The sequence below is a fragment of the Taudactylus pleione genome, unplaced genomic scaffold (genome assembly GCF_031769625.1).
Source record: "Taudactylus pleione unplaced genomic scaffold, aTauple2 ptg000026l, whole genome shotgun sequence".
NCBI lineage: Eukaryota > Metazoa > Chordata > Amphibia > Anura > Myobatrachidae > Taudactylus > Taudactylus pleione.
In genome coordinates this window covers 3975738-4000252 of record NW_028284428.1, presented here as the reverse complement: position 1 = coordinate 4000252, position 24515 = coordinate 3975738, and the positions used below count along the sequence as shown (strand labels likewise).

At 41.2% G+C, this 24515-nt stretch overlaps 1 protein-coding gene across 2 annotated transcripts in view; it reads left to right on the top strand.

Annotated features, from left to right (window-relative positions):
* Positions 1-1428: 1428 nt before the first annotated feature.
* Positions 1429-24515, top strand: part of GLRA2 (glycine receptor alpha 2) — a 292434-nt gene continuing 269347 nt past the window's right edge. For both annotated transcript variants that reach the window (XM_088451591.1, XM_088451589.1), the window contains exons 1-2: positions 1429-2129; positions 4737-4870. In XM_088451591.1, the coding sequence (XP_088307717.1) occupies positions 2062-2129; positions 4737-4870 (202 nt within the window). In that variant the 5' untranslated portion in view covers positions 1429-2061. The remainder of the gene's footprint in view (positions 2130-4736; positions 4871-24515) is intronic.

Sequence of the window (24515 nt, the reverse complement as noted above, 5' to 3'; positions counted from 1 at the left end):
TTTTATCGTTGTTTTGTGCATGCGCAGTACAGGGAAAATGGCCACAGTGGCCATTTTCCTGTTGACCTGTGCATGCACTACAGACTCTGGGCACACTCTAGTGCCCAGAGTCTATCAGTGCGGCGCTGGCCGCATTATGCTCAGTGTGCTGCCGGCCGCCGATCTGAGAGGAGGGGACCTGTGACGGAGACTGCACACGTGCCCCCTCCTCTCTTGAAACACCTCTTGTGACAGCAACTGACACCACAACTTCTACGAACATGAGATACATGTATCTTGAGTCTGTGTCCAGCAGTGAGTATGATGCCAGCCAAACACATGTGCTGGGCGCACAGCTACTTTGAGCTGACAGATAACCACAATAGCACTAATGCAGCACAAAACTGAATGCCTTTTCCAGGTCCAGGAGACAAAAGAGATTCAGTTAGGATAAATAGTGAAGATCAGTCACAGTTGCCAACAGTTGACTGTATTAATATTTCTACAAAAACGAGTTCATCTTTCACATCTCTGCCGTCCATTGTCTCTCCTCATTCCAACCATACCCCACCACCGCTAGCTGCACAGAAAAGCCAATGCTCATTGGTTGCCTGGTGACGCAGCTGCCTTATAGTAGCCACACACACGTCTCTTAGATTGTAAGCTTATTTGACCAGACCAACCTATAACTTCTGTTTCATAGCATTCTATGTAATTTGTTTATATTATGATCCTTTCAGTGTGTAGCACAGTGTAATATCTCAGTACTTCAAAAATAAAAAATAATAAAATAACAACAATATTAGTTAATACTGTCTGAGTATCCCCAGCCTTCTGTTCAGTGCTGTATTCAAAATGTTTCACCATCACCCAATGAAATATTGAATCAAAAGAGATCTTACAGCAGCTTACTTATCTCTAAATGCACAGAAAAAACTCACTACCAAGTATTAATGAGCCCTTTAGCACTTTTGCGATTGAGCCAATTATCATTGTACAGAAGCTGCAAGCAGTGACTACCTCTCTCCCAATACAGGTTGTAAGCTTGCGAGCCAGGCACTCTTACCTCTTTGTCTGTCTGTGATTACCTGCTCATGTTTTATTACTGTGTTGATCCCAATTTTAAAGTGCCACGGAACATGCTGGTGCTATATAAGTAATTGTTAATATATACATAATTCTTATGCTTGATTCTATCACAGATACCACACACACACACACACACACACACACACACACACACACACACACACTGTACACAGGAATGCCATATAGTGCATCCTAGGGAACAGAAGTGGACCTGCCCTCTTTGTTGCGAGGAAAGCAGTCAGCAGCCTGCACCCACCCCCATCAGCCCCATAGTCCATAGTTGCTGCTGTACTAAAAGCTTCTGTTCATTCTCCCACATGCCCCCTCCTCCTTTTCTCCTACATCAGCCTCAGTGTCAGCAGCAGCAGCAGCAGCTCAGGGAGAGCTCAGACAGCTCTGGGCATAGGAGAACATCACCTTCCTATACTTAACAATCGCTCTTAGCTGCCAGAGACAGTTAGATTCAGTCCGTAAATACTAAAGAGGTTCCTATTACGCTGCCTAAAAGTTGGGGTGGGGGCTCTCCCCTCCCTGATCCCACTTATTATCTCCTCTTATGGATGCTACTGTCAATATCGGACTCTTGCTATCAGACCAGGCGATGTAATTGCAACATACGTGTGCCAGCAGTCTTTGCAACCAGGGGAAGAAGCCAATGCAGGAATCCCCCTTATCACTATGTTCATAAGGTGACATTTATCTATACAGAGACCCAAGAAAGGAGGGAGCATATATCCATCTTGTGTTCTGTCACTGTTCCCAAATAATGAGCCTGGGCTTAACCTGACCATGTTTGCAGACAGGAGCTTGCTGTGTGCTTTCCCTTTAGTCTGTAACAATGCTCTTCTCCCCCATCTTCATCTCCAAGGAAAACAAAATCTCATCTGTTTGGGGATCTAGACAATAGGAGCTATCTTCCCTTCTCCCACCAAAGGCTTTCATTTCCTGGGGTCATTTCTGGACTATTTTTTACCTTAAAATAAATCAGGAGGAATGAACCGGCGGTTGGTTAACATTTTGACAGCCTTCCTTGCATTATTCTTTGAGACCAATAACTTCAGGTAGGCAAAATAAATGGTGTTTTTCCTAATATTTACCATCACTATGCTAATTTTGACATATATGTGGTATATGCATGTACATCGTTCACTTATTCGTGTGTTTAGCTACTCATAGTATATTTTATTCATTTGATTTTAATGCAGTGACTTACAATAGAATGCTGGTTAATGTTCCAGAGAATACATCAAATTAGGTGCATGGTTCTCCTCTATTCCTTTCCATCTTTATAGCTGTGATATAATAATCTCCTCTGGCAGAAGTTAATAAGTACACTGGGGGCCACCTTGTGTATCCATAGGAATGAGCTTCTGTATGCCTGTGCTCTACATTTAATATAAACACTAATGGAGTCATAATTCGCAAACAAGCTAACTATCTCTTTCACATTCAAAGCTGTATTAAATAAATACAAATTTTAAGGTTAAGGAGCTAAATAATAGGCATAACGAGGTGTAGTATTGATTTTATTAAACGGGCGCCATACAGTATATTGTGATATCCACCTTGTGTGTTCAGATGCCCCTGTGGCTATGTTATATTAATAATGATGATATTCTGACTGGCCTTTCATATCTTTTACATATTTCATACATATGCAAAGTCTCCAAAGGTCATCAGATGACTGTGTTCCAAAGGCCGTGGGGCTAGTCTTACTGAAAATCACTTTTATGGTCGTATTTTAATACATCATAAAGAAATATTAAAGCCTAGTGGACTCATTCTATATATCTGTGGTGCAATCTCTGATTTAGTTCATCAGCAGTTACTTGCCACAGTGTCGCACATGTAAATGGCATCATCAGCACAGACAGGTAGAGGGACAGGAATATCCCTAGTTAAATATATTCATTCATTCATATCCTTAGATCCGCCAGCAGCCTTTCATGCCGTGTCTGTAAATTTGACTGATGAGCTGACCTTTTAAATAGCTTGTGACTGGAAATAAAGTATTGGATCATTTGGCTGGAAGTGGCAGACAACAGATCTGCCACTACACAAACTATACTGTACAGTATGTCATCACTATTTACAATTGTAACATTGTATAACAAAGCTGTGATTATTCCTTCCATTTTAACTGGTGTTATAGTGTGAAGACATTGAGTTAATAAATTAAATTTTTGACAGATGTTTGGATATTAAATGGATGTAATATTACCAGTTTTTTTTCAAAAACATTATAGAGGTTGTGATGGTATTGTATATAGGTCATCTGTATTACAGATCTTTGCATTAAGCTGAATCCCCTGTATATATTGGAAAATACCATGTAAAGACATCTCTGTGCTGTCTTAGCCTAACAGCAGAGTGATTGCTAAAGAAGCTCCAGTTTGTTTCAAATTGAGGGGTCTATGTACTAAAGCTTGATGAGAGACAAAATTTTGAGAGAAAAAGTATTAACCAATCAGCTCCTAACTGTCATTTTTCAAACACAGCCTGTAAAATGTAAGTTAGAAGCTGATTGGTTGGTGCTTTATCTCTCACAATTTTCTCTCTCTCCAGTCTTTGATAAATACTCCCTGAATCAGCTCTAAAGCTAGAAAATGTGCTATAAAATCTCAAACTTTAGGCAGATGATATAATTGGAGCTATGTGGTATGTACACATGGTATGACTTTGATGATCGTTCATATCGTTATCATTAATATCGTTCACTTGTTTGCAGTCACCAACCTGACAATGACCAACGATGCGCATTCCCGCAAGGACAATAAAGATATCTTTCATCGTCCATGCATACAGGCCAACTTGGACGATATCGTCAACTTTGCCTGTTCAGAGAGTGGCAGGATGACTTAACTGAAAGATACTGTATATTTCAAGTCGTTGGTGGTACAGATTGTACCGTGTGTATGCACCATTAGAGTAAGGTGAATAGTTTCACACATGTTTGAGTTTTAATGACTTATGTATACATGTATTTTGAATGGTTTTATATAACAACAAGCTTCAAAATGGAACTTTGAACTTAGACATAGGATGGAACAGATAATAGTTTATTTTAATGTATTTTTGTTTTAATTACAAGCTGCAAACCCGAACCTTGAACTTCGGTGCAGCAATCAAACCAAATTCAAAACACAATCGTACCATGATCAAGTTTCAAGCCCCAGGACTGGCCAAGTTGGACTGAATTTCAAACTGGTTCAAGTTATTTAAGTCTCTCTAGTGATACTATAATGAAGTTACCAAACATTAATTGTGTTTCACCAGAAAATCACTCTGTACAGGGAAAAATGACCATCACTATTAACATTTACAGCATCAACATGCTTCACAATTGTCTTTCATTTCACATTAGATATATATTTTATTGTTACACCCCTTAATTACATAATCTTCTAAATTTATATAGAATCTTGTCTATTATTGGAATGTCAGTACATTGTACTGCTCTGTCTACAATTGTTATAATGAGTGCTTTTATATGAAAGTCTGCTGAGGACTGTGCACGTGCCTGTATATAGCTGACATAAGCAAAGGTTTTGGTTTATGTTAATGTTACATAATATGCTTTGGCTGTTTGATATGATGAAAGATAAGAATAAAGTTGAAAGTTACTATTAAGTACAATAGCTAATGCTGGTCACTGGTGGTTTGTTTAGGACAGCTTACTGTAAAGAACATGACTCCAGGTCTGGAAAATCCCCTTCTCAGAGCATGTCTCCTTCTGATTTTTTGGACAAGTTAATGGGAAGGACGTCTGGATATGATGCACGAATTAGACCAAACTTTAAAGGTAAGCTAAATGTTAGGTTCTAAAAACCCAATAATATTTTAAAATGTCACCTACACTCATGTAGCTAAATTGCTGGTTAAACCACTGTTCAAAAGAAATCAGCCCATCAATTCACTAAGATCTAGTGACATTACTGAGGCACGAGGCACAACATTGCTGTCTCATTGTAGATATGCAATTGTGCTTTCTTTTCTTGCACATTACCAAGCTTTATATTCCCATTAGTGCATAGTTAAATTAAGTTATTTTTATATATCATATAATAGTCAAAAGATAATGCTAAATATTTCATACATAGAAACACATAATTGGTGCCACCAGCTTAAAACACTACAAATATAACGTTATTAAGATGACATATAGTGGTATTAATACAATTTAGAATAAATTAGCATTTTAAGAGAATATTTATTTTAATTATTGTCATACAGGTACTGTACACAATATAAATGCTTTAAAAATATGTATTATTAATCTGTAAATCTGTAAATAGAGTTTTTTTAGAAGAGAGATTTGAAGGCCTTTAAGTAATCAAGATTTAGTTGCTGACCCTTCAAAATTATTTCACTAAGAATTCATGGAGCACTTCCTAACAAGAACAAAAAATCTGAACACGGGTAACAAAAAATTACTAATCTTTATCAGCAATATAAAGAACAAGGGTTCCCTGAACCTGGAGAAAAGTATTTCACAATACAGTAATTCAGAGGTGAAAAATATTTGCTAGTTAATTTTGTAGTATTGTATTTTAGACAGTTAACCCAGTAAGATATATTAATTTAACTTTTTTCAAGTAAGTAAAAAATAATTGACTGTCAGTATACAGTACTTACTGATGGTTGGCAACAGCTATTTGGGACCATGGTGCTTCTAGCACAAATGTACTGTAACCCATAGCAACCAGATAGTCAGATGTCAGATAGTGACTTTCATCAGTGTACAGTAGTTAGTGTAATGAAAGCTAGTTGCTTGGTATAAGTTACATCATCAGTGTGCTAGTTGCACTAGAGCTATCAAATCCCTCATCTAAAAAAATGAAATATCTCTGCTATATGTGGAATATTATCTGCATTCAGTATAATATCTACCAAAGTGAATTCATTATCTAGCACAGTTTACAGTATTGAAAATAGCAAATGGTTACTATTTAAAAAAAAAAAAAAGTTGTTAAAAGTTTGTTACTTTTTAATTTTATATTTCCCTCCAAAACCATTGTATCACCTTAATTCATGCCTGCTTATTGATGCATTACTTCATTAAAATGTTCATCTTCTCGTGTATGTCTTCCAGCTATCAATTCATCATGTGATAGACATTGTCCCAATACATTCCATCCATCCATTACTACAACTGGAATAACATTGATCATGAATAATGGATATATGGTACAAAAAAAAATTCTTTGAAGAAGAGTTCCTCAGTGTCCCTTAGCAATTACCTGCAATTGTTAACATACAGTACAATATGATTCTTGTAAGAGGACATCTGGCACATTGTAAAATAACGTAATTCCTGCCGCCGAGAGTGGAAGCAAGATATGCAGCAGTATTGACTCATTTGAAAGACTGTTACTTGGAAACAGATCCAGATTTAACATTTTAAGTAATGTATCACTGAATAATGTGTTTGGTACTTGACATAAGCACATTTGTTCTAGATTACCACATAAAAGATTCATAAGAGATCTAAAGATATAGGAGCGATTTTCAAATGACTTAACTTTCAAAGACAGATTCTGGAACTTGATATCGCTCTTTAGCAGCTACTGCTTTCAAGTAGCATTTTGAATCACTTTTATTTGTACTCTTTAATTATTCTCATTTCGATGATTATAATCAAACGTGTATCTACACTGTATTACAATGCATTGAGTATGTTTGTATTTTACATTAGAGCAGCAGTTTCCAACTCTAGTCCACAGGCCTTCTAAATAGTCCAGGTTATGAATCTACCCATGATGGAGCACAGTTGAAGCACCAATTAATTCATGTGTACTCAAACATGGATATCCTTAAAAATCACAAATGTTTAGGGGGCTTGTGGAATGGAGTTGGAAAACATTGCATTAGAGGCGGTTGGGTATGAAATACCAAAAGACCGACAGCGGCATCCCGATGCTCAAAATCTCGACGAGGCTCGAGAATATGCTAACACTGGCCCTTTCTCCGCCTAACCCTCTGTTCCTGTATCCTAACCCTCCCCCCTCCCATTCTAACCCTAACCTTTCATGTTAGTGCCTAAATCCAAACCTCCCCACGTGGTGTCTGAACATAACCCTCCCCCTTAGTGCCTAAAACTACCCCCCCCAGTGGTGTCTAAACCTAACCCTCCCGGTCCATAGCCTAACCCTAACCTCACCCCCATAGCCTAACCTTAACACCCCTCTGTAGTGCCTAAATGTAACCCGCCCTCCCCCGCGGCTAACACCCAACCCCCCACGCTATACTTACATTTGGGGTGCCGGCTGTCTGGATTCTGGTGCCAGGATTTCAACAGCAGGCATTGGGGCTGTAGATATAATAACTACATCCCCATTAGAGGTAATCTAATTTATGTAGTAATTATTATTAGTAGTAGTAATATTATTATTAATAATAATTATAATAATAATAATAGGATCAATCAGGGATTATTTTCATAAATTTATTTTATCATGATGAAATGAAGGAACCTTGAAGAGTAATTGTGGTAGGGGGCAAGAGTGAATGTGGGAGGCACAGAAAAGCTATATATAATTACATATTATATGTAATTATGATTCTGTGGACCAAAGCCCCGTTTTTATCAATTCATTCTTTTTCTGAAAGGGCATTACCTAATGACTGTGCATTTCCATGACAAGTGAGCCATCTGCTGATTATCATGTCCATCAAATCCCTCACTGTATTGCACTTGCAGTCAGCTTGGGCAGCCATGTATATGAGGGTACGAAGGTAGAAACTACACCATAAAAACAGTTGCCAATGGTCAGTTTATATAAGAGATTAAAGAAATTGGCAAAATTACAAATTTGGAGAAATGTTCAGATCTGCAGTTAGGGAAGTCAGCATATTTTCTATTACTGCTAGATTAAATTGAGTATTATTTTACAGTATAGCACCTACTTTATATATACCAGCATTTAAAGATGTTGAGAGACATTTATGAAAATTTGTATACAGGAGAGCAGCTGTGCTATGATGCCCATAGCTACCAATCAACTGCCTGTTCTATTTTCTTAAGATGAACTATTAAAATGTCAACTAGCATGTATTTGGCTTCTATAGGTAACTCCAGAGTTTTCCTGTGCACTGCTTTCCAAGCTAAATTTAATCTTAATGGTAATTTCCTGAAGGTTATTTCCACTGTAGTAACCTTTCGAAACCTATAAGAGACATTCACTTAAATAATTTGATCTAACTCCTTTGAGGATGGGAGGTCCAAGGGGCATGTCGATGTGACTTTCATTATCATGCATCCCCCCCAACATGGTATGGATTCCTACCTATCTATACACTCTAAAATTGTTGCTGTTTAGCGTTATGAGTTGCACAAGAAATAATTGCTTTCAGACTTTGATTGTGGTTCCAAAGCACAATAAGTTATTATTCACCATATAAACAGATAGTTACACGCTGTGATCTAAATACAATTAGTGCAAACAAATTATACAGACACAAGGTACAGTCGTTACATACGCACGCACTCTGAATCCAGATCCCGGCATCAAAGATGAAACCTCCGTCAACAGCAAAGCAAGAAGACTAGCATCTAGTTTCAGAGAACCTGCATATATACTGTTACAGAGATAGGCAATACAATAGAACAGTTTGGCATGATTCCATTGGTTCTTCTTCCTGGTTCTTCTGTTACAGTACAGTTCATAGGTCAATTCGTATGGTCACATTCCAGCCTCCAATAGCTCTTTCTGTCCATTTTCCTGCTGCATAACAAATTAGACTGGCTGCATTACAGGATACATTTCAATGCCTAACTCTCTATGATCCATAACTTGCAGACACATGTTGAGATTTCTTCCCCGATGGAACCGGATTTCTGCAAAGACACAGTGGTCTAGAATGACACCAAACACGGTCTGCTTATCATGTACTAAACCTTAGATATCAAATAACATGTATTTAACAACATTACTGATAATGAATAAAACCTTAAATATTAACCTTAATGCTAGGGAACCTTTTTATGTAAGTGTGCAGAGTGTAAGTATTGGGGTATTAAGAAAAGACGCTAGTTAGCGTTGTGCGACTTCGTGTCTTGTGGAGCACACCATGGTATGTGTTTTGCAGGATTGATCATATTATATGTTTTAGTAACTGTATTTATATAATGAGGACTTTTAACATCTTTCTATTGCGTGGGAATCGCACAACACTAAATAATAGCATCGCCGTATGTACTTATAATGTGTGAGATTCGCTAAAATGGCGCTGGGCTGCCAGTCGCAAAATGGCGTCTTGTTGCCATTCGCAAAATGGCGTCGTGCAGATTTAATTTTAAACATATTCTGTCTCAGCCAATTATCCAGCTTCAACACTCCACCCTTTGATAGCAAACAACATGCTATCACACTATGATTTTACAACTAATTTAATTTAGGCCTACATTATGACATATTATTTAATGTTATATTATGGGATGACACAAGGTGGTTCTTAAACCATCAATAATGTGTCTCTGGGAGGGACATAAAAATACCCTTATACGCACACCGCGGATCTTGGGAGATCATGGGAAAGATGTGGGGATGCACCAATCTTATAAAGGAAGTCTTGAAGGGGAATAGGGACTTACATTATTTAAGATGTTTTAAAATAACATTTTAATAACACATTTCATGCATGGCTAAAGTTATACATCATCTGATGGTACCTTCTAGTTCAGGGTTGTAATGCAGTCCTACATTTATCTCAGTATTCATATTGTTACTTCTAACCCTCATCAAAATTTCACTCTTTCGGTTTACCTTATCATTACATTTTCCATATTTCAACACAATAGGAACACACCTGACACATAAGCCAATTACTATGATGACAACAAATATGAGGATCAGGAGGAGTTTACCTATACTAACAACCATTTCTTGGACCCACTCTCCTAGACCGGAGAACCATTTCACTAGGTTCAACTATGAAACCCATTCCTCTACCTTCTCCTCTACTTCATCCACTGAAGCATTATGGTTCTTCCGGAATTTCCATTTCAGCTGCAGAATTTCGTCCATCTTCTGATCTATCACCTCCTTGGGGTCACTAGTGTTATTTGTACTATATGTGCAACACCTTACACCAAATTGGGTGGCCAAATTTATGCAATACCCTCCAGTGACAGCTGTTAAATAATTTAACACTAGTCTATGTTGCACCAGTTCTTTCTTGTAAGCTTGCAACTCCCTACCTGTATATCTAAATGTGTCATCATACATCTCTGTGATATTATCTATTAATTTAGCAAGGTCTTGGATATATCTAAAATTTAGTGTAGCCCGAGCAATCCTGGTGGGGTCCAATGCTACCAAAACTTGAAAGCCAGTTGTTTCACTAATTAACTGTCTGGCTTTATGTTCATCATCAGGTATCATATTTATTTTGTCTCTATGTTCATACTGTGTGTGAAGATATGGTGATGCTGTGTTTTTATGAATATGAAGCATTTCACCATGTGTAAGGGTCATAACTTCTGGGACTACTCTTCCCAGATAACACAAACCTTCAGAACTTGGAGAGAGCCACTTATATGCTTTTCTACCACATATAAAATATACATCATCAAGGAGAACATAAGGAATAGTAAACATCATTATCGTCACACACATTTCCCTAGCAAGTGATCCTATTTCAGGTTCTCCGATTTGACTCATGCAAGTTTCTGGTTGTAATATCTTGGCACAATACCCTTTTGGTACCCTACCAACCATTTCTTTGGTGGAACATAATGTATATTTATACCTGAAGTGTCTTCCACCCGACCTAATTGTGCATAACAGTTCATAATTCATAGGTTCATGATCAGCTCTTAGTGAGAAGGTCATCGTCTGGTTATTCCCAGTCACTTCCCAACTTCCTGGGTCATTGGAGTTGGTGATGTACAAACATAAAAGTGATTTATCTACTTGGTACTGGTGGAGCTTAAAATGAGGTGGTTTGGACTTTCCATCCAGTGCATGCCCTCTTTGTAATTCTAAAATCTCAGAAACATTTAATGGAAATGGCACAAATCCTACAGTATGCTGTCCTTGGGGCTCATGGGAGCACACCCAACAGTTGGTTTGGTTTAAAACTTTGCCCACCATGGTATGATAATTCTCTAAAGGATACCCACCCCAATACTGGTTATACTTAGTTTGGTACTGCTGGATGCAATTCTCATCAACTGAGAACCCACAAAACTCGCACATACAATAATCTTCAGACAATAGACCTTCACACTGTCTCTGAGTTTCTACAATAGCAGATCTCTTAACAATTACTGTACTGTGTTTGGTCAGATAATCCCCCGGTTGGTTTAGCACTCTTTCTCCTGACTCTACTCCATTGATGTCACCATCAGCTCCTCTCTCTGACCTCTGTCCTCCGTCACAGAATCCAGAGATCCCGAAACAACCCAAGATAATGAGGACTCTGGGAGAAAACACAAAGATAACCACAGCAGACCAATCCATTGCTGAAAACAAGGATCTACAAATTTCTTTAGCTCAGGTTTCTCACTGTAACCTTTAACCCTCCCGGAACAGGCTTGCAATTGACAGGTCTCTGTTATCTGCCTCAATTCCGCCTTGTCTCTCCACCAGTTGGTTGAGCTTCTTACAGTGAGTGGAATGAACCCAGGTATCTCTCTCCGCCACCTTCAATGAAGTTGTACTCACCAGCAACACCTGATATGGGCCTTCCCTCTGATCTGTCAGACAACCTGAATGCAAGAAATTTCTGATCATAACAAATTCTCCAGTTTAAACAACATGACACTTTGTTTCAGGCATATCATGCAACAACAATTTCAGTTTCTGCTGTTGCTGTTTTAACTGTTTACTCATTGCTATAAGATACCTTACAGTTACCTCGTTGTTACTTTTCAAATCTTCCTGCGGACTTATAATCAAATGAGGTTGTCTACCAAACAGTATTTTAAAGGGGGACAGATTTTGAGGGGGTCTAGGAGTTGTCCTGATACTGTGGAGGACAAGTGGTAGTGCTTCTGGCCAACCCAGTCCAGTTTCCGCCATGATTTTTTACTTAATTTGTACCATTCATCCTCTCCACCTTGACATTGGCTTGCAGTCGGTAGGGGGTGTGAAGTCTACTATTAATACCCATCAACTTACACATGTTTTGGAAGACATCACCTGTGAAATGAGTACCCCTATCACTTTCAATAATTGTAGGGATACTGGACCTCATTCAGAGTCGGTCGAAGCGGCCGCACGGTCGTACGGAAAAAGGGGCCGGATATGCAAATGATTCCCTAGCAAGTTGCGTCCCTAAGTTCGGATCGGCAGCTGGCCGACGAAGGGGAGGAAGCGGTCGGAAGACAAAAAAATACGTCCCCTTCTCGTACGCATTGCACGTCATCTCTGGGCATATAAGGATTAATCGAGACCATCGGCAACCATCGAAACTGGTCGTAGAGCTTAAGGTTGACCATACCCTCTCTTAAGCTCTAAGATCATGTCAGTGTAAAAACCTCCCATATCACATGTGCCATGACGCTACTTTGTTAATTATGCACTCCCATAAACCGTATGCACTCCCACAAAATGCTGTTCGCATAATTAGGCACGCCTGCGTTCGGATCTCCACTTCCCCCGTTTTCAAGCACCTTCCCCTGTTACCACCCACAAACGCCTCATTCTGTCACTCAAACAACCGACCTGGCTGTGTTCAAGGAGAGAGAAATTTCTGATCGTAGTGGCTAGTTTGCGCACGCGCATTGTGAACTTTACGCATGCACAGTATAGCGAACATCGGTGGCGTACGACCGTGTGGCCGCTTCGACCGACTCTGAATGAGGTCCACTGTATCTGCATACAAACTCCAGAACAATCTTCAGCAGTATTAGTGGCAGCTGGGTATGCCTCAACCCAATTAGAAAACACATCAGTGCACACTAATACATACATGAGATTCCTGCAGGGTGGTAATTGGATAAAATCAATTTGTATTACCTGAAAAGGTCCGTCGGTCGGAGGAATGTGGGATGGTTAGGTAGGGATCATTTTCCCAATGTTTTTCCTCAAGCAGGTCAGACAGGACATTGCTCTCTTTTCCACTTGAGAAGAAAAAACCCGGTGCACACCAGTATGCTCTCACCAATTTGCACTTACCTTGCTTTCCCAAGTGAGTCAGACCGTGCGCTGCCTCAGCCAGGCTTGAATAGTACACCTTGGGAGCCACTGGCTTACCTTGTCCATCTCTCCAGAGTCCAGAGGACTCTTGCCCACATCCCTTGGACTTCCAGACTGCCTTTTCCTGAATGGAACACAAATTTTGCATCTCAATTAATTTCCGCATGTCAATCATTTGAAACATCTTTTGGTTAATTGGCACATTTACTTTTAACCCTGCCGCCCATTTGGCAGCTTCATCTGCCCTGTTGTTGCCCAGTGACACAGGATCATCCTCACATGTATGGGCTTTACACTTAATTATTGCCACTGTCTTAGGCAATTGGATTGCTGTCAGTAGTCCTTTTATATGTCTGGAATGTGCAATTGGTGTGCCTGCTGCTGTCATAAAATTTCTCAGACGCCATAGAGCACTGAAATCATGTACCACCCTGAAGGCGTACCTAGAGTCAGTGTAGATATTAGCAGATTTACCTTCTGCTAACTCACACGCTCTCCTCAATGCTACCAGCTCCGCCACTGGGGCCGAATGAGGTGGACCTAAAGGTTTGGCCTCTATGATATCTTCGTCATTTACCACAGCATAACCTGTACATAACTCTCCAGTGTCAGTTTGTCTATGGCAACTCCCATCCGTGTAAAATGTCACATCTACATTTTCTAAAGGTGTATCCCGTATGTCAGGTCTTACAGTAAAGGTTTGATTCAGATATTCCATACAGTCATGTGCATCAATATACCTGTAGAACTCACCTTCCACCAGCGACTCACCTCTCTCCACCCTTTGTACATCATGTTGAACATATGGTAAATACGTTGCTGGATTTAACGTACTACACCATTTGATGGTGATGTTTGCAGGTGCTATTAGAGCTAGTTCCTATTTTGTGAATCTAGCTGAGGAGACATGTCTGGTTTGGACAGAGTTTAGCAAAGCAGGTACAGCATGGGGAGTATAGACAATGAAATCATGGCCTAATACCACATCCTCACTCTTACTGACCAATAGAGCAGTTGCTGCTACACTTCTTAAACACATTGGGAGTGATCCCTCTTTTTCATATGCACAAGTGTGATATGGGAGTGAGAAGATCTCTATGAAAAACACATCTTGGATATATACAGAAATAAGCCCTCCTATTGTGACTACGGTGAAAGACTGCAAGAACATTACATATTGACTTTTTTGAATACTGTGTATATTGTTATTATAGGGGTACCACTTACCACATTGGATTTTCAATTTATGTCCTATATTGGTGACTATATTGTAATTTATATGTTTTGTTTGGGGGTATTTATAGGGATTACCCTTTCACATCAGCAGCTGCCTATTGTGAAGCGCAGATTCCTATATATTTATTCTTGTTTTGTGTGAGGACACCTGCTGCACAACCATCAACTTCCGTACAATACAAATAAAAGGTTTTTCGTAATCAGGTATTCCCAATGCAGGTGTTATTGTCAGACTATCCTTCAGATTAAGGAAAGTCTACTCTGATTCCTCTGTATGTATGACACGATCGGTCTTTGAGGAAGAGACTATGGACCTCATTCAGACCTAGTCGCAAGCACTGAGCGCTCACAACCAGGTCGATGTTTTGGTCCTGCACACGCGCAGCAGCCACACTGCGCATGCGCAAGCCCCAGAGTGAGAGAGAAACTCTCTTGCTCCGGAGCTCACTACAAAAGGGCCGGCTGTCGATGTTGATCGTCAGCTTGGCCCATTTTGTAGGCAGAGCAGGAGGTGGTTTCACAATTGGAGGTGTTCCTTAAGGAACGCCTAACGTTTTGTGGGCAGCTGCACTGACATCAGCAGCGATGTCAGTGGGGAGGTTCTTGCTCGATCAGAGCAGGAAGCTCCCTGGGGCTTGCTGTTGCCAAGACCCAACCTTAGGGTCTTGTCGCAAGCCCCGATGGTCGCGATGGTCTTGACCATCGCGACCATCACCCTGGTCGGTCACTAAGCTGTGGGTGGTAACCCTCAGCATAGCTAGCGACCAGGAGACCGCACTTAATACTAGAAGCGGCCGCCCTCATTCAGAACGAGTGCTCGCTTCTTGCGAGCACCTCTGAATGAGGGCCTAAGTCCTGTAATGGCAAGGCCAAAATAGAAAAACCTGGGATCCACATTCTGCAGTATCCACACATTCCCAAGAAGGTACAGATTTGCTGCTGGTTGTGCGGCAGTGTCATGGTCTGTATGGCTTGGATTCTGTCATTTGTCAGATGTCATAACCCCTGGGTTAGGCAATGTCCCAAGTATTTAACCCTGGACTGGCATGGCTGTAGTTTGTCTTTAGCAACCTTCTGTCCTGTTTGCGAGAGATGAAGCAACAAAAGTTTAGTATCATTTAAACATGACATAAATGAATCAGAGCATAACAATAAATTGTCCACATATTGTATTAGAACAGATCCATTGGTAGGTTGAAAAGATTGTAAACAGTCGTGTAAGTTCTGGGAGAAAATACTGGGGCTGTCTATGAAGCCCTGGGGCAATCGTGTCCATGTGTAATGTACACCCCTGTATGTAAAAGAGAATACGTACTGACAGTCAGGATGAAGAGGTACAGAGAATAAAGCAGAACAGAGGTCAATGACAGTGAAATGGGTTGCATGTGGTGGGATCTACATAAGAATGACAGCTGGATTTGGCACTACGGGAAATTGGCTCTCTACTACCTTATTAACCCCTCTAAGGTCTTGTTCCAGCCTGTAACCTCTCCCACCACTTTTCTTCACAGGGAAGATGGGACTGTTAGCTACACTTGCTGTACGGACTAAAATTCCCTGCTGTAATAATTGCTCAATTATGGGATAAACCCCTAACTCTGCCTTCTGTTTCAATGGGTACTGGGGAATTTTTAGAGCTTGCCTACCACTTTTTAGATTTACCATTACGGGAGCTACATTTGCCATTAATCCAGTGTCCTGTCCATCCTTGGTCCAAAGTGAATCTTGTATTTGGGATAACATTTGATCTACCGTGGATGGAGTTTTACATGAACCAGTAGAGTGATACATTAACCTTTGGGGAGTGCCCAACATATCCCTCACCTCATGCGCAACTCTCTCTGGGATATCTAGATATATACCATCAGAGGTGCAATATATGACACATCCCATCTTACATAACAAATCCCTTCCCAGTAGGTTAGTAGGAGCCACTGCTGCCAGGAGATAAGAATGCCTGGTATGCAATGGCCCGATAGTAACCTCTGTGGATTTGGTTAAAGGATAATGTTGCACTTTACCCGTTACACCCATTGCTGGTACTGTTTTGCTGGTCACCTGTAAATTAGCTGGAGATTTTATCACTGACCTGGTCTCCCCTGTGTCTACAAGAAAAGGATGTTTAGTACCAGCTACATCAACCATCATCACTGGTTCTTCCCTAGTACTTCCAGTTAACCTGACTTTCTGTAGACTACAGGTATGACCTGACCCCTAGCGTTGACTCTTACTCTTCAATACAGCATTTAAGGCCACAATTGGAGCAGGTGACTGTTGAAAATTTCCTTTCCTCTTTGTATATCCCTTATGTGGATATCCAGGTACTCCAGTTAACTACTACTGGAAAATATACACCCAACTGACTTATTATGCGGGTAATGTTACCTTGGTTACCCTTGTCTGATAAGGGACCATCTCCATCCAATACGCAATCTGTGATAAACTTTTTCACGTTGGTATTGTGTGGAAGACAAGCCCTTAACACCACTCGCCAATCCTTATTGGTTGAATCGTGAGCATTACCCAAATTTTTCAAAAATCTTTGGCATTTTGCTAATTCTTTCTTAGGGTCAGGGAAATCATTCATTATGGAATTTAGCTCAGCTCTTGTACAGGGACAATGCATTGCTACCTCCCTTGTGGGCACTACACCATTTGCATCTGGATTCCCATTGGGAACAGTTATTGTCCGGATGGGATGGATACCACCCACACTGTTACCTTTGACCTTGTTACCTGGCTGGGGATTTAGTCTATTACTGCTACGTATAGGGTTAACAAATTCCTCTACGGGTGCAGCGGATGTTAACACTTCCTGTACTACCACTGATGAAGATGGGGCCACCACTCGTGCTTGTTGTGATTGAGCATCTAACATGTGTAAAGCTTGGGAAATGGCAGACATAACAACAGGTTCATCATCAGCATCATAAACATTTTCTTTGTGATTACTCAAGAGAGGGTACAAGTTACCTGTTACATTTTTATGAGTTTTTACATCGACTGTACCTTCACCCCCATCCGCATAGGGCGGTGGTGGTGCGCGTGCACCACTGGCAATACCTTGCGCAACGCTACCTTGCTGTGCATGCGTGCTATTTTGCGGCTCGCATGCACCGCAGTTTAGCACTGCATGCGTACTCCCCTGCATCGTGCACGCGACACTGATTTGCGTCCCATGCACACCCTTAAGCCACGTATCCCCCTCGTGCTGCCATAACTTTAAACAATCATTATACTTTATCTTTTTCATTCGAGAGTGCACCATACAGATCCTATCTCGGACATTGGGCCTGATTCAGACCCGGTCACGAGCGCTGAGTGCTCGCAACCGGGTCGATGTTTGCGCACTGGGAATGTGCACGACGGAGCCGGCTCCGTCGTGCGCATGTGCGAGACCTGGCTAGCGATGGGTGCTCCATCGCTCTGAGTCTCGCACCAAAGGGGGCGAGCTGTTGATGGTGATTGACAGCTCACCCCGTTTGGTAGACAGGCAGGGGGGTGGCTGGCCAAACGGAGGTGTTCCCAAAGGAATGCCTGCCATTTGGGGGCGGCCCCACTGACATCACCAGTGATGTCAGTGGGAGAGCTTCGAGCTCTATTAGAGCCAGAAGCTCTCTGGGGCTTGCGGCCACGAGACCCTACCACAAGGGTCTCGTCGCAAGCCCGATGGTCGCGATGGTCTTGACCATCGCAACCATCAACCTGGCCGCTCGCAATAGCTATGGGTGGTCACCCACAGCTATGCGAGCGGCCGAGAGGCCGCACAAAAAAAAAAACCTTGATTCAAAGCGAGCGCTCGTTCAGAGCGTCTGGCTCTGAATCAGGCCCATTGTTCAATACCTCCTTATCAAAGCTGCCAATTCTGGGAAACGGTTTCACACTCTCCCTCGTCATTTTAAACCATACATCACAGCACCTAGTTGCATAAGCACCATACCTAGTATGCATAATATGCCGTGCTGACCCAAGTGGCGCTTCCAAGAGCAGCACTTCATCTAAAATCTCTACCGTTTGTTTGGCTCCCATCTTTGGGAATATAATGCCAAACTTTTCAATAGAGATTTAGACCGGTGAAAGAACATCAAGGCTACTTTCACTTACCTGTGGACGATATTAACAGGATGCACCCACATACCTATGGAAGAATAACCAAGTTGCTTCTACGCACCTAATACCTTTTTGACTACCTTTCACTGCTAGCATTTAGGTATTCCAATAACACCTACTCTTTTCAGTGATTTCGTCCACCCTCTGCTCAGTTCACAATTTGCCACAACTGTGCGGTTCAATTACAATGCTCAATAACCCTAACTGATCACTGAATGCTGCAATTACACTGAGAGCCGATACCTACAACAAAGACAACAACTACACCTGCTTATGTGTACAGACTGCAGTATCTACTACCGAGCCACTAGGCCGACAACAGGCGCCTAGCATGTAAGGGTCCTATGGTACCCTTAACTAGGGAACATGTTAGCCCTACCAACACACATTCACTGTTACACACTCTTTTCCTGCGCAGAAAAATAAACACTGACTAAGATATTTACAATAATGTTATCACTCTATCAATATCACAATGCAATCTCAATGGCTTTGTTTAAAACACGTGGCAGCGATACAGGAAATACGTATACGCTATTGTGCAACTAGTCACATACACAATAATGCGACTGCTACACAAAACGTATTATTACCCTTACGCTAGTGTGCGACTTCCCCTTTTAACATGAAATTCTATCAACGAAGGAAAACAAACTTTTTCCTCCCTTGTCCCTGGATTCTAATCAGCGCTCCTTGAACTCACATAATATATGGATAGCGGTCTCTCAGCAACCAAGTGGTAGCAGGTTTTCGAAGGCAAAGCGTTTTTCCTGCTTATGGCGCCTTTCCACCCTTTTGGTGAGAGATCGCTAACCGTGTGTCTATCGTGGAAGTAGTAGAGTGAGCTCACTCGACGGAGCCCCCAACTATGGATTCCTACCTATCTATACAAACTAAAATTGTCGCTGTTTAGCGTTATGAGTCGCACAAGAAATAATTGCTTTCAGACTTTGATTGTGGTTCCAAAGCACAATAAGTTATTATTCACCATAAAAACAGATAGTTACACTCTGTGATCTAAAGACAATTAGCACAAACAAATTATTCAGACACAAGGTACAGTCATTACATACGCACGAGCTATGAATCCAGATCCCGGCATCAAAGATGAAACCTCCGTCAACAGCAAAGCAAGAAAACTAGCATCTAGTTTCAGAGAGCCTGCATATACAGTATACTCTTACAAAGATAGGCAACACAATAGAACAGTTTGGCATGATTCGATTGGTTCTTCTTCCTGGTTTTTCTGTTACAGTACAGTTCATAGGTCAATTCGTATGGTCACATTCCAGCCTCCAACAGCTCTTTCTGTCCATTTTCCTGCTGCATAACAAATTAGACTGGCTATATTACAGGATACATTTCAATGCCTAACTCTCTATAATCCATAACTTGTAGACACATGTTGCGATTTCTTCCCCGATGGAACCGGAAATCTGCAAAGACACAGTGGTTTAGAATGACACCAAACACGGTCTGCTTATCATGTACTAAACCTTAGATATCAAATAACATGTATTTCACAACATTACAGATAATGAATAAAACCTTAAATATTAACCTTAATGCTAGGGAACCTTTTTATGTAAGTGTGCAGAGTGTAAGTATTGGGGTATTAAGAAAAGATGCTAGTAAGCATTGTGCGACTACATGTTTTGTGGAGTACACCGTGGTATGTGATTTGCAGGGTTGATCATATTATATGTTTTAGTAACTGTCTGTATTTATATAATGAGGACTTTTAACATCTTTCTATTGTGTGGGAATCGCACAACACTAAATAATAGCATCGCCGTATGTACTTATAATGTGTGAGATTCACTAAAATGGCACTGGGCGGCCAGTCACAAAATGGCGTCGTGCAGATTTCATTTTGAACAGTTTCTGTCTCAGCCAATTATCCGGCTTCGACAATGGGAAGGGGAAGTGAGTAGCAGGGCATGATTAAGGGTTCTGGACGTCCTAGGCTCATACACTTGTAGCGCCCACTGTAGTGCTGACACTCTTCCGTCGGTATCCCATATTCATGTAGGAGATCATTTGGTCTGGAAGATGCCTGTTTGTGTAGGAATATAACCAATGTCATAATCATACAACAAAGTTTCAACCTGCCTCGTGTCTCTTCAGCCTTCAGCCCATATATCTAGCCTCCTGCACAATTGGTCCAGCCTCCTACCCCATTTTTCCAGCCTTCAGCCACCTTTCGCTTCAGCATTCAGTCCTGTCACTCCAGCATTCAGGCCCCTGCCACGCCAGCATTCTTTGTCCTGCCTCTCCAGCCTTTAGACCCTCACTCCAGCATTCTGCCCCCTTCCACTCCAGTCTGCAGTTCCTGTTATACCAGCCTTTAGCCCCGTGTCACTCTAGCTCCCTGACACTCCAGCCTTACGCCCCCTTTCACTCCAGCCCCATCACACCAGCCCCCTTTTATATCAACCCCCATTATATATCATTGTTGCCAACTTCCCTTGCCCCCCCCACACTGATTGTAGCAGGCCCCTATCCCCTCAGTTATCATTAGCATATTATAGGGAATGGGGACCTGCTAAAATCAGTTGGGGGGAGCATTTATAGCATTATCTATCAGTGCTCCTGCCCCCCAACTAATTTCAGCAGGCCCCCATCCACTATAATACTCATGATTGCACCCACCTCACTTACTGGCTGCATTATACAGTCAGGTGCATAAATATTGGGACATTGACAGAAGTTTCATATTTTGGCCTCTATTCACCACCACAATGGCTTTGAAATGAAACAAACAAGATGTGCTTTAACTGCAGAGTTTCAGATTTAATTTGAGTGTAATTACATCCAAATAAGGTGAACGGTGTAGGAATTACAACAGTTTCTATATGTGCCTCCCACTTTTTAAGGGGCCAACAGTAATGGGACTATCAACTCAAAAGCTATGTCATGGACAGGTGTGGGCTATTCCCTCGTTATTTCATTATCAATTAAGCAGGTAAAAGGTCTGGAGTTGATTCTAGGTGTGACATTTGCATTTGGAATCAGTTGCTGCCGACTCTCAATATGAGATATAAATAGCTGTCACTATCAGCGAAGCAAGCCATCATTAGGCTGAAAAATCAAAACAAACCCATCAGTGAGATAGCAAAAACATTAGGTGTGGCCAAATCAACTGCTTGGAACATTCTTAAAAAGAAAGAATGCACCGGAGAGCTCAGCAACACCAAAAGACCCGGAAGACCATGGAAAACAACTGTGGTGGATGACAGAAGAATTATTTCCCTGGTGAAGAAAAACCCCTTCACAACACTTGGCCAAATCAAGAACACTCTCCAGGAGGTAGGTGTATATGTGTCAAAGTCAACAATCAAGAGAAGACTTTACAAGAGTGAATACAGAGGGTTCACCACAAGATGTAAACCATTGATGAGCCACAAAAACAGGAAGACCAGATTAGAGTTTGCCAAACAACATCTAAAAAAGCCATTACAGTTCTGGAACAACATCCTATGGACAGATGAGACAAAGATCCACTTGTGCCAGAGTGATGGGAAGAGAAGAGTATGGAGAAGGAAAGGAACTGCTCATGATCCAAAACATACCACCTCATCAGTGAAGCATGGTGGTGGTAGTGTCATGGCGTGGGCATGTATGGCTGCCAATGGAACTGGTTCCCTTGTATTTATTGATGATGTGACTGCTGACAAAAGCAGCAGAATGAATTCTGAAGAGTTTCGGGCAATATTATATGCTCATATTCAGTCAAATGCTTCAGAACTCATTGGACGGCGCTTCACAGTGCAGATGGAAAATGACATGAAGCTTACTGCAAAAGCAACCAAAGAGTTTTTTAAGGCTAAAAAGTGGAATGTTATACAATGGTCAAGTCAATCCCCTGACCTGAATCCAATTGAGCATGCATTTCACTTGATGAAGACAAAACTGAAGGGAAAATGCCCCAAGAACAAGCAGGAACTGAAGACATTTGCAGTAGAGGCCCGGCAGAGCATCACCAGGGATGAAACCCAGCGTCTGGTGATGTCTATGCGTTCCAGACCTTAGGCTGTGGGAGGCACATATAGAAACTGTGGTAATTCCTACACCGTTCACCTGATTTGGATGTAATTACCCTCAAATTAAATCTGAAAGTCTGCAGTTAAAGCACATCTTGTTTGTTTCATTTCAAAGCCATTGTGGTGGTGAATAGAGGCCAAAATATTAAAATTCTGTCAATGTCCCAATATTTATGCACCTGACTGTATATCATTGTCTCCCCCCTTCTTCACTGATAGCACCATATCCCCATCTCCTCTAATACACATTACTACACCCCTCACTCACTGACCCCAATATATATCTGTGGCCCGCACCCATGCCCCCCTAACTGATTGTAGCAGTTCCCATCCCCTATAAAACCCCTCAGCCACTTACTGTATTAAATATAGTAAATGTGTCTACCCCCCTCCTCACTGATTGTAGCAGGCCCCATCCTCTATAAAAACCCTTGGGCACTGACTCTATTATATATGTTTCCCCCTTACTAATTGTAGCAGGCCCCATCCCCTATAAAACCCCTCAACCATTGACTGTATTACATATGTGACCTCCTCACTGATTGTAGGAGGCCCCATCCCCTATAAAACCCCTCAGCTACTGACTGTATTAAACATAAGCACCCCCCCACACACACTGATTGTAGCAGGCACCTAAAAATGATATAACTGTTATATATAAAGTGCACTGTGCACAACAATTATACTGTTAGTGTCAGTCTGTCTAAACAGCAAACAGACGCAGCCAGCACAATGCACCTCTTTTCTTTTTTTTTTGCTGGTTGCATACCGCCTCCTCTGTCTGTGCGTGTGATGTCATACGCAAGTGCGTGTGATGTCATGACATCACACCACACGAACAACGTGGCAGAAGACAGAAACATGTGCACCTCTGGAGCTGGCACCTTGCAGGCTGTCAGCTATTATACAGCTGCGGGAGTCAGGCTTCAGCCAGCAGGTGCATTTTTGGTGCCCAGAGCATGTGCTCTGTCAGAACCGCCCTCCCTACGCCCCTGTTACCCTCACATGTTTGATCTGGACATCTAATCATCTAATGTTGTGTGTGGAGTGTAAATGAGACTTTTGCTTCTGGGGAATGCAAAGATAATGGCATGCAGCTCTTCAGACTACCCAGATGGCGCTGTAGCACAATCTACGTAAAGTCAAAGTTATAGCAGTAAATTACATGGTCACATTGCCACAGCCATCTGGTAGTCAGAACTTTCCCCTCCAGACCACATGGGATGACCTGATAACTTCCAAGAGAGCCATCTGTTGATTTGCATGTCCATCAAATCCCTCAGTGTATGCTGCCATAAATTAAAGTAAAGATACATATGTATATATGGTGTGTGTAAAAAGCTTATGGTACAGGAGTTCCTTTATATATTTTTAAATATATTACTTGTGATTATAAATTCCACTTATTAAATCAATGTAAAGAATATTATTTGTATTCAAGTATTGCTGTTTATACAGGGCATTATATATAAGAAGCACACCTGTCTATAGGCTTTCCTTTAAAGATATCATTTGTATTGATTATTTGTCACAGCTCCCACTTTTCCTCTTATCTCTTGGCACAAATTGTTATTTTTTAAGAATCATTGCACAGCTCTGCCTAGTCACTAGCAAAAGAGCTGTTCATCTCCCAGTAAAATCAATAAGCAAATTGTACTACACAGTTAATTTGTCTAGTTACTGTAAATTATTATATAACTCATTTCCAAATACATTCACACATGTTTATTTTTAGGTAGCATTTTTCATTAGTTAAGTTGAAACATGATCCAGGGACAGTGCTATGAAATATGGCAGCTGTGTCTAGCAGTGAAAGATTTCAGAGCAATAGAAAAGACATTAGGACAGCCTGACTTATAATAGAACAATAGTGCTGTATTAAAGAAGGATGGCAATTGGGTAAAGAGCTTGCTGA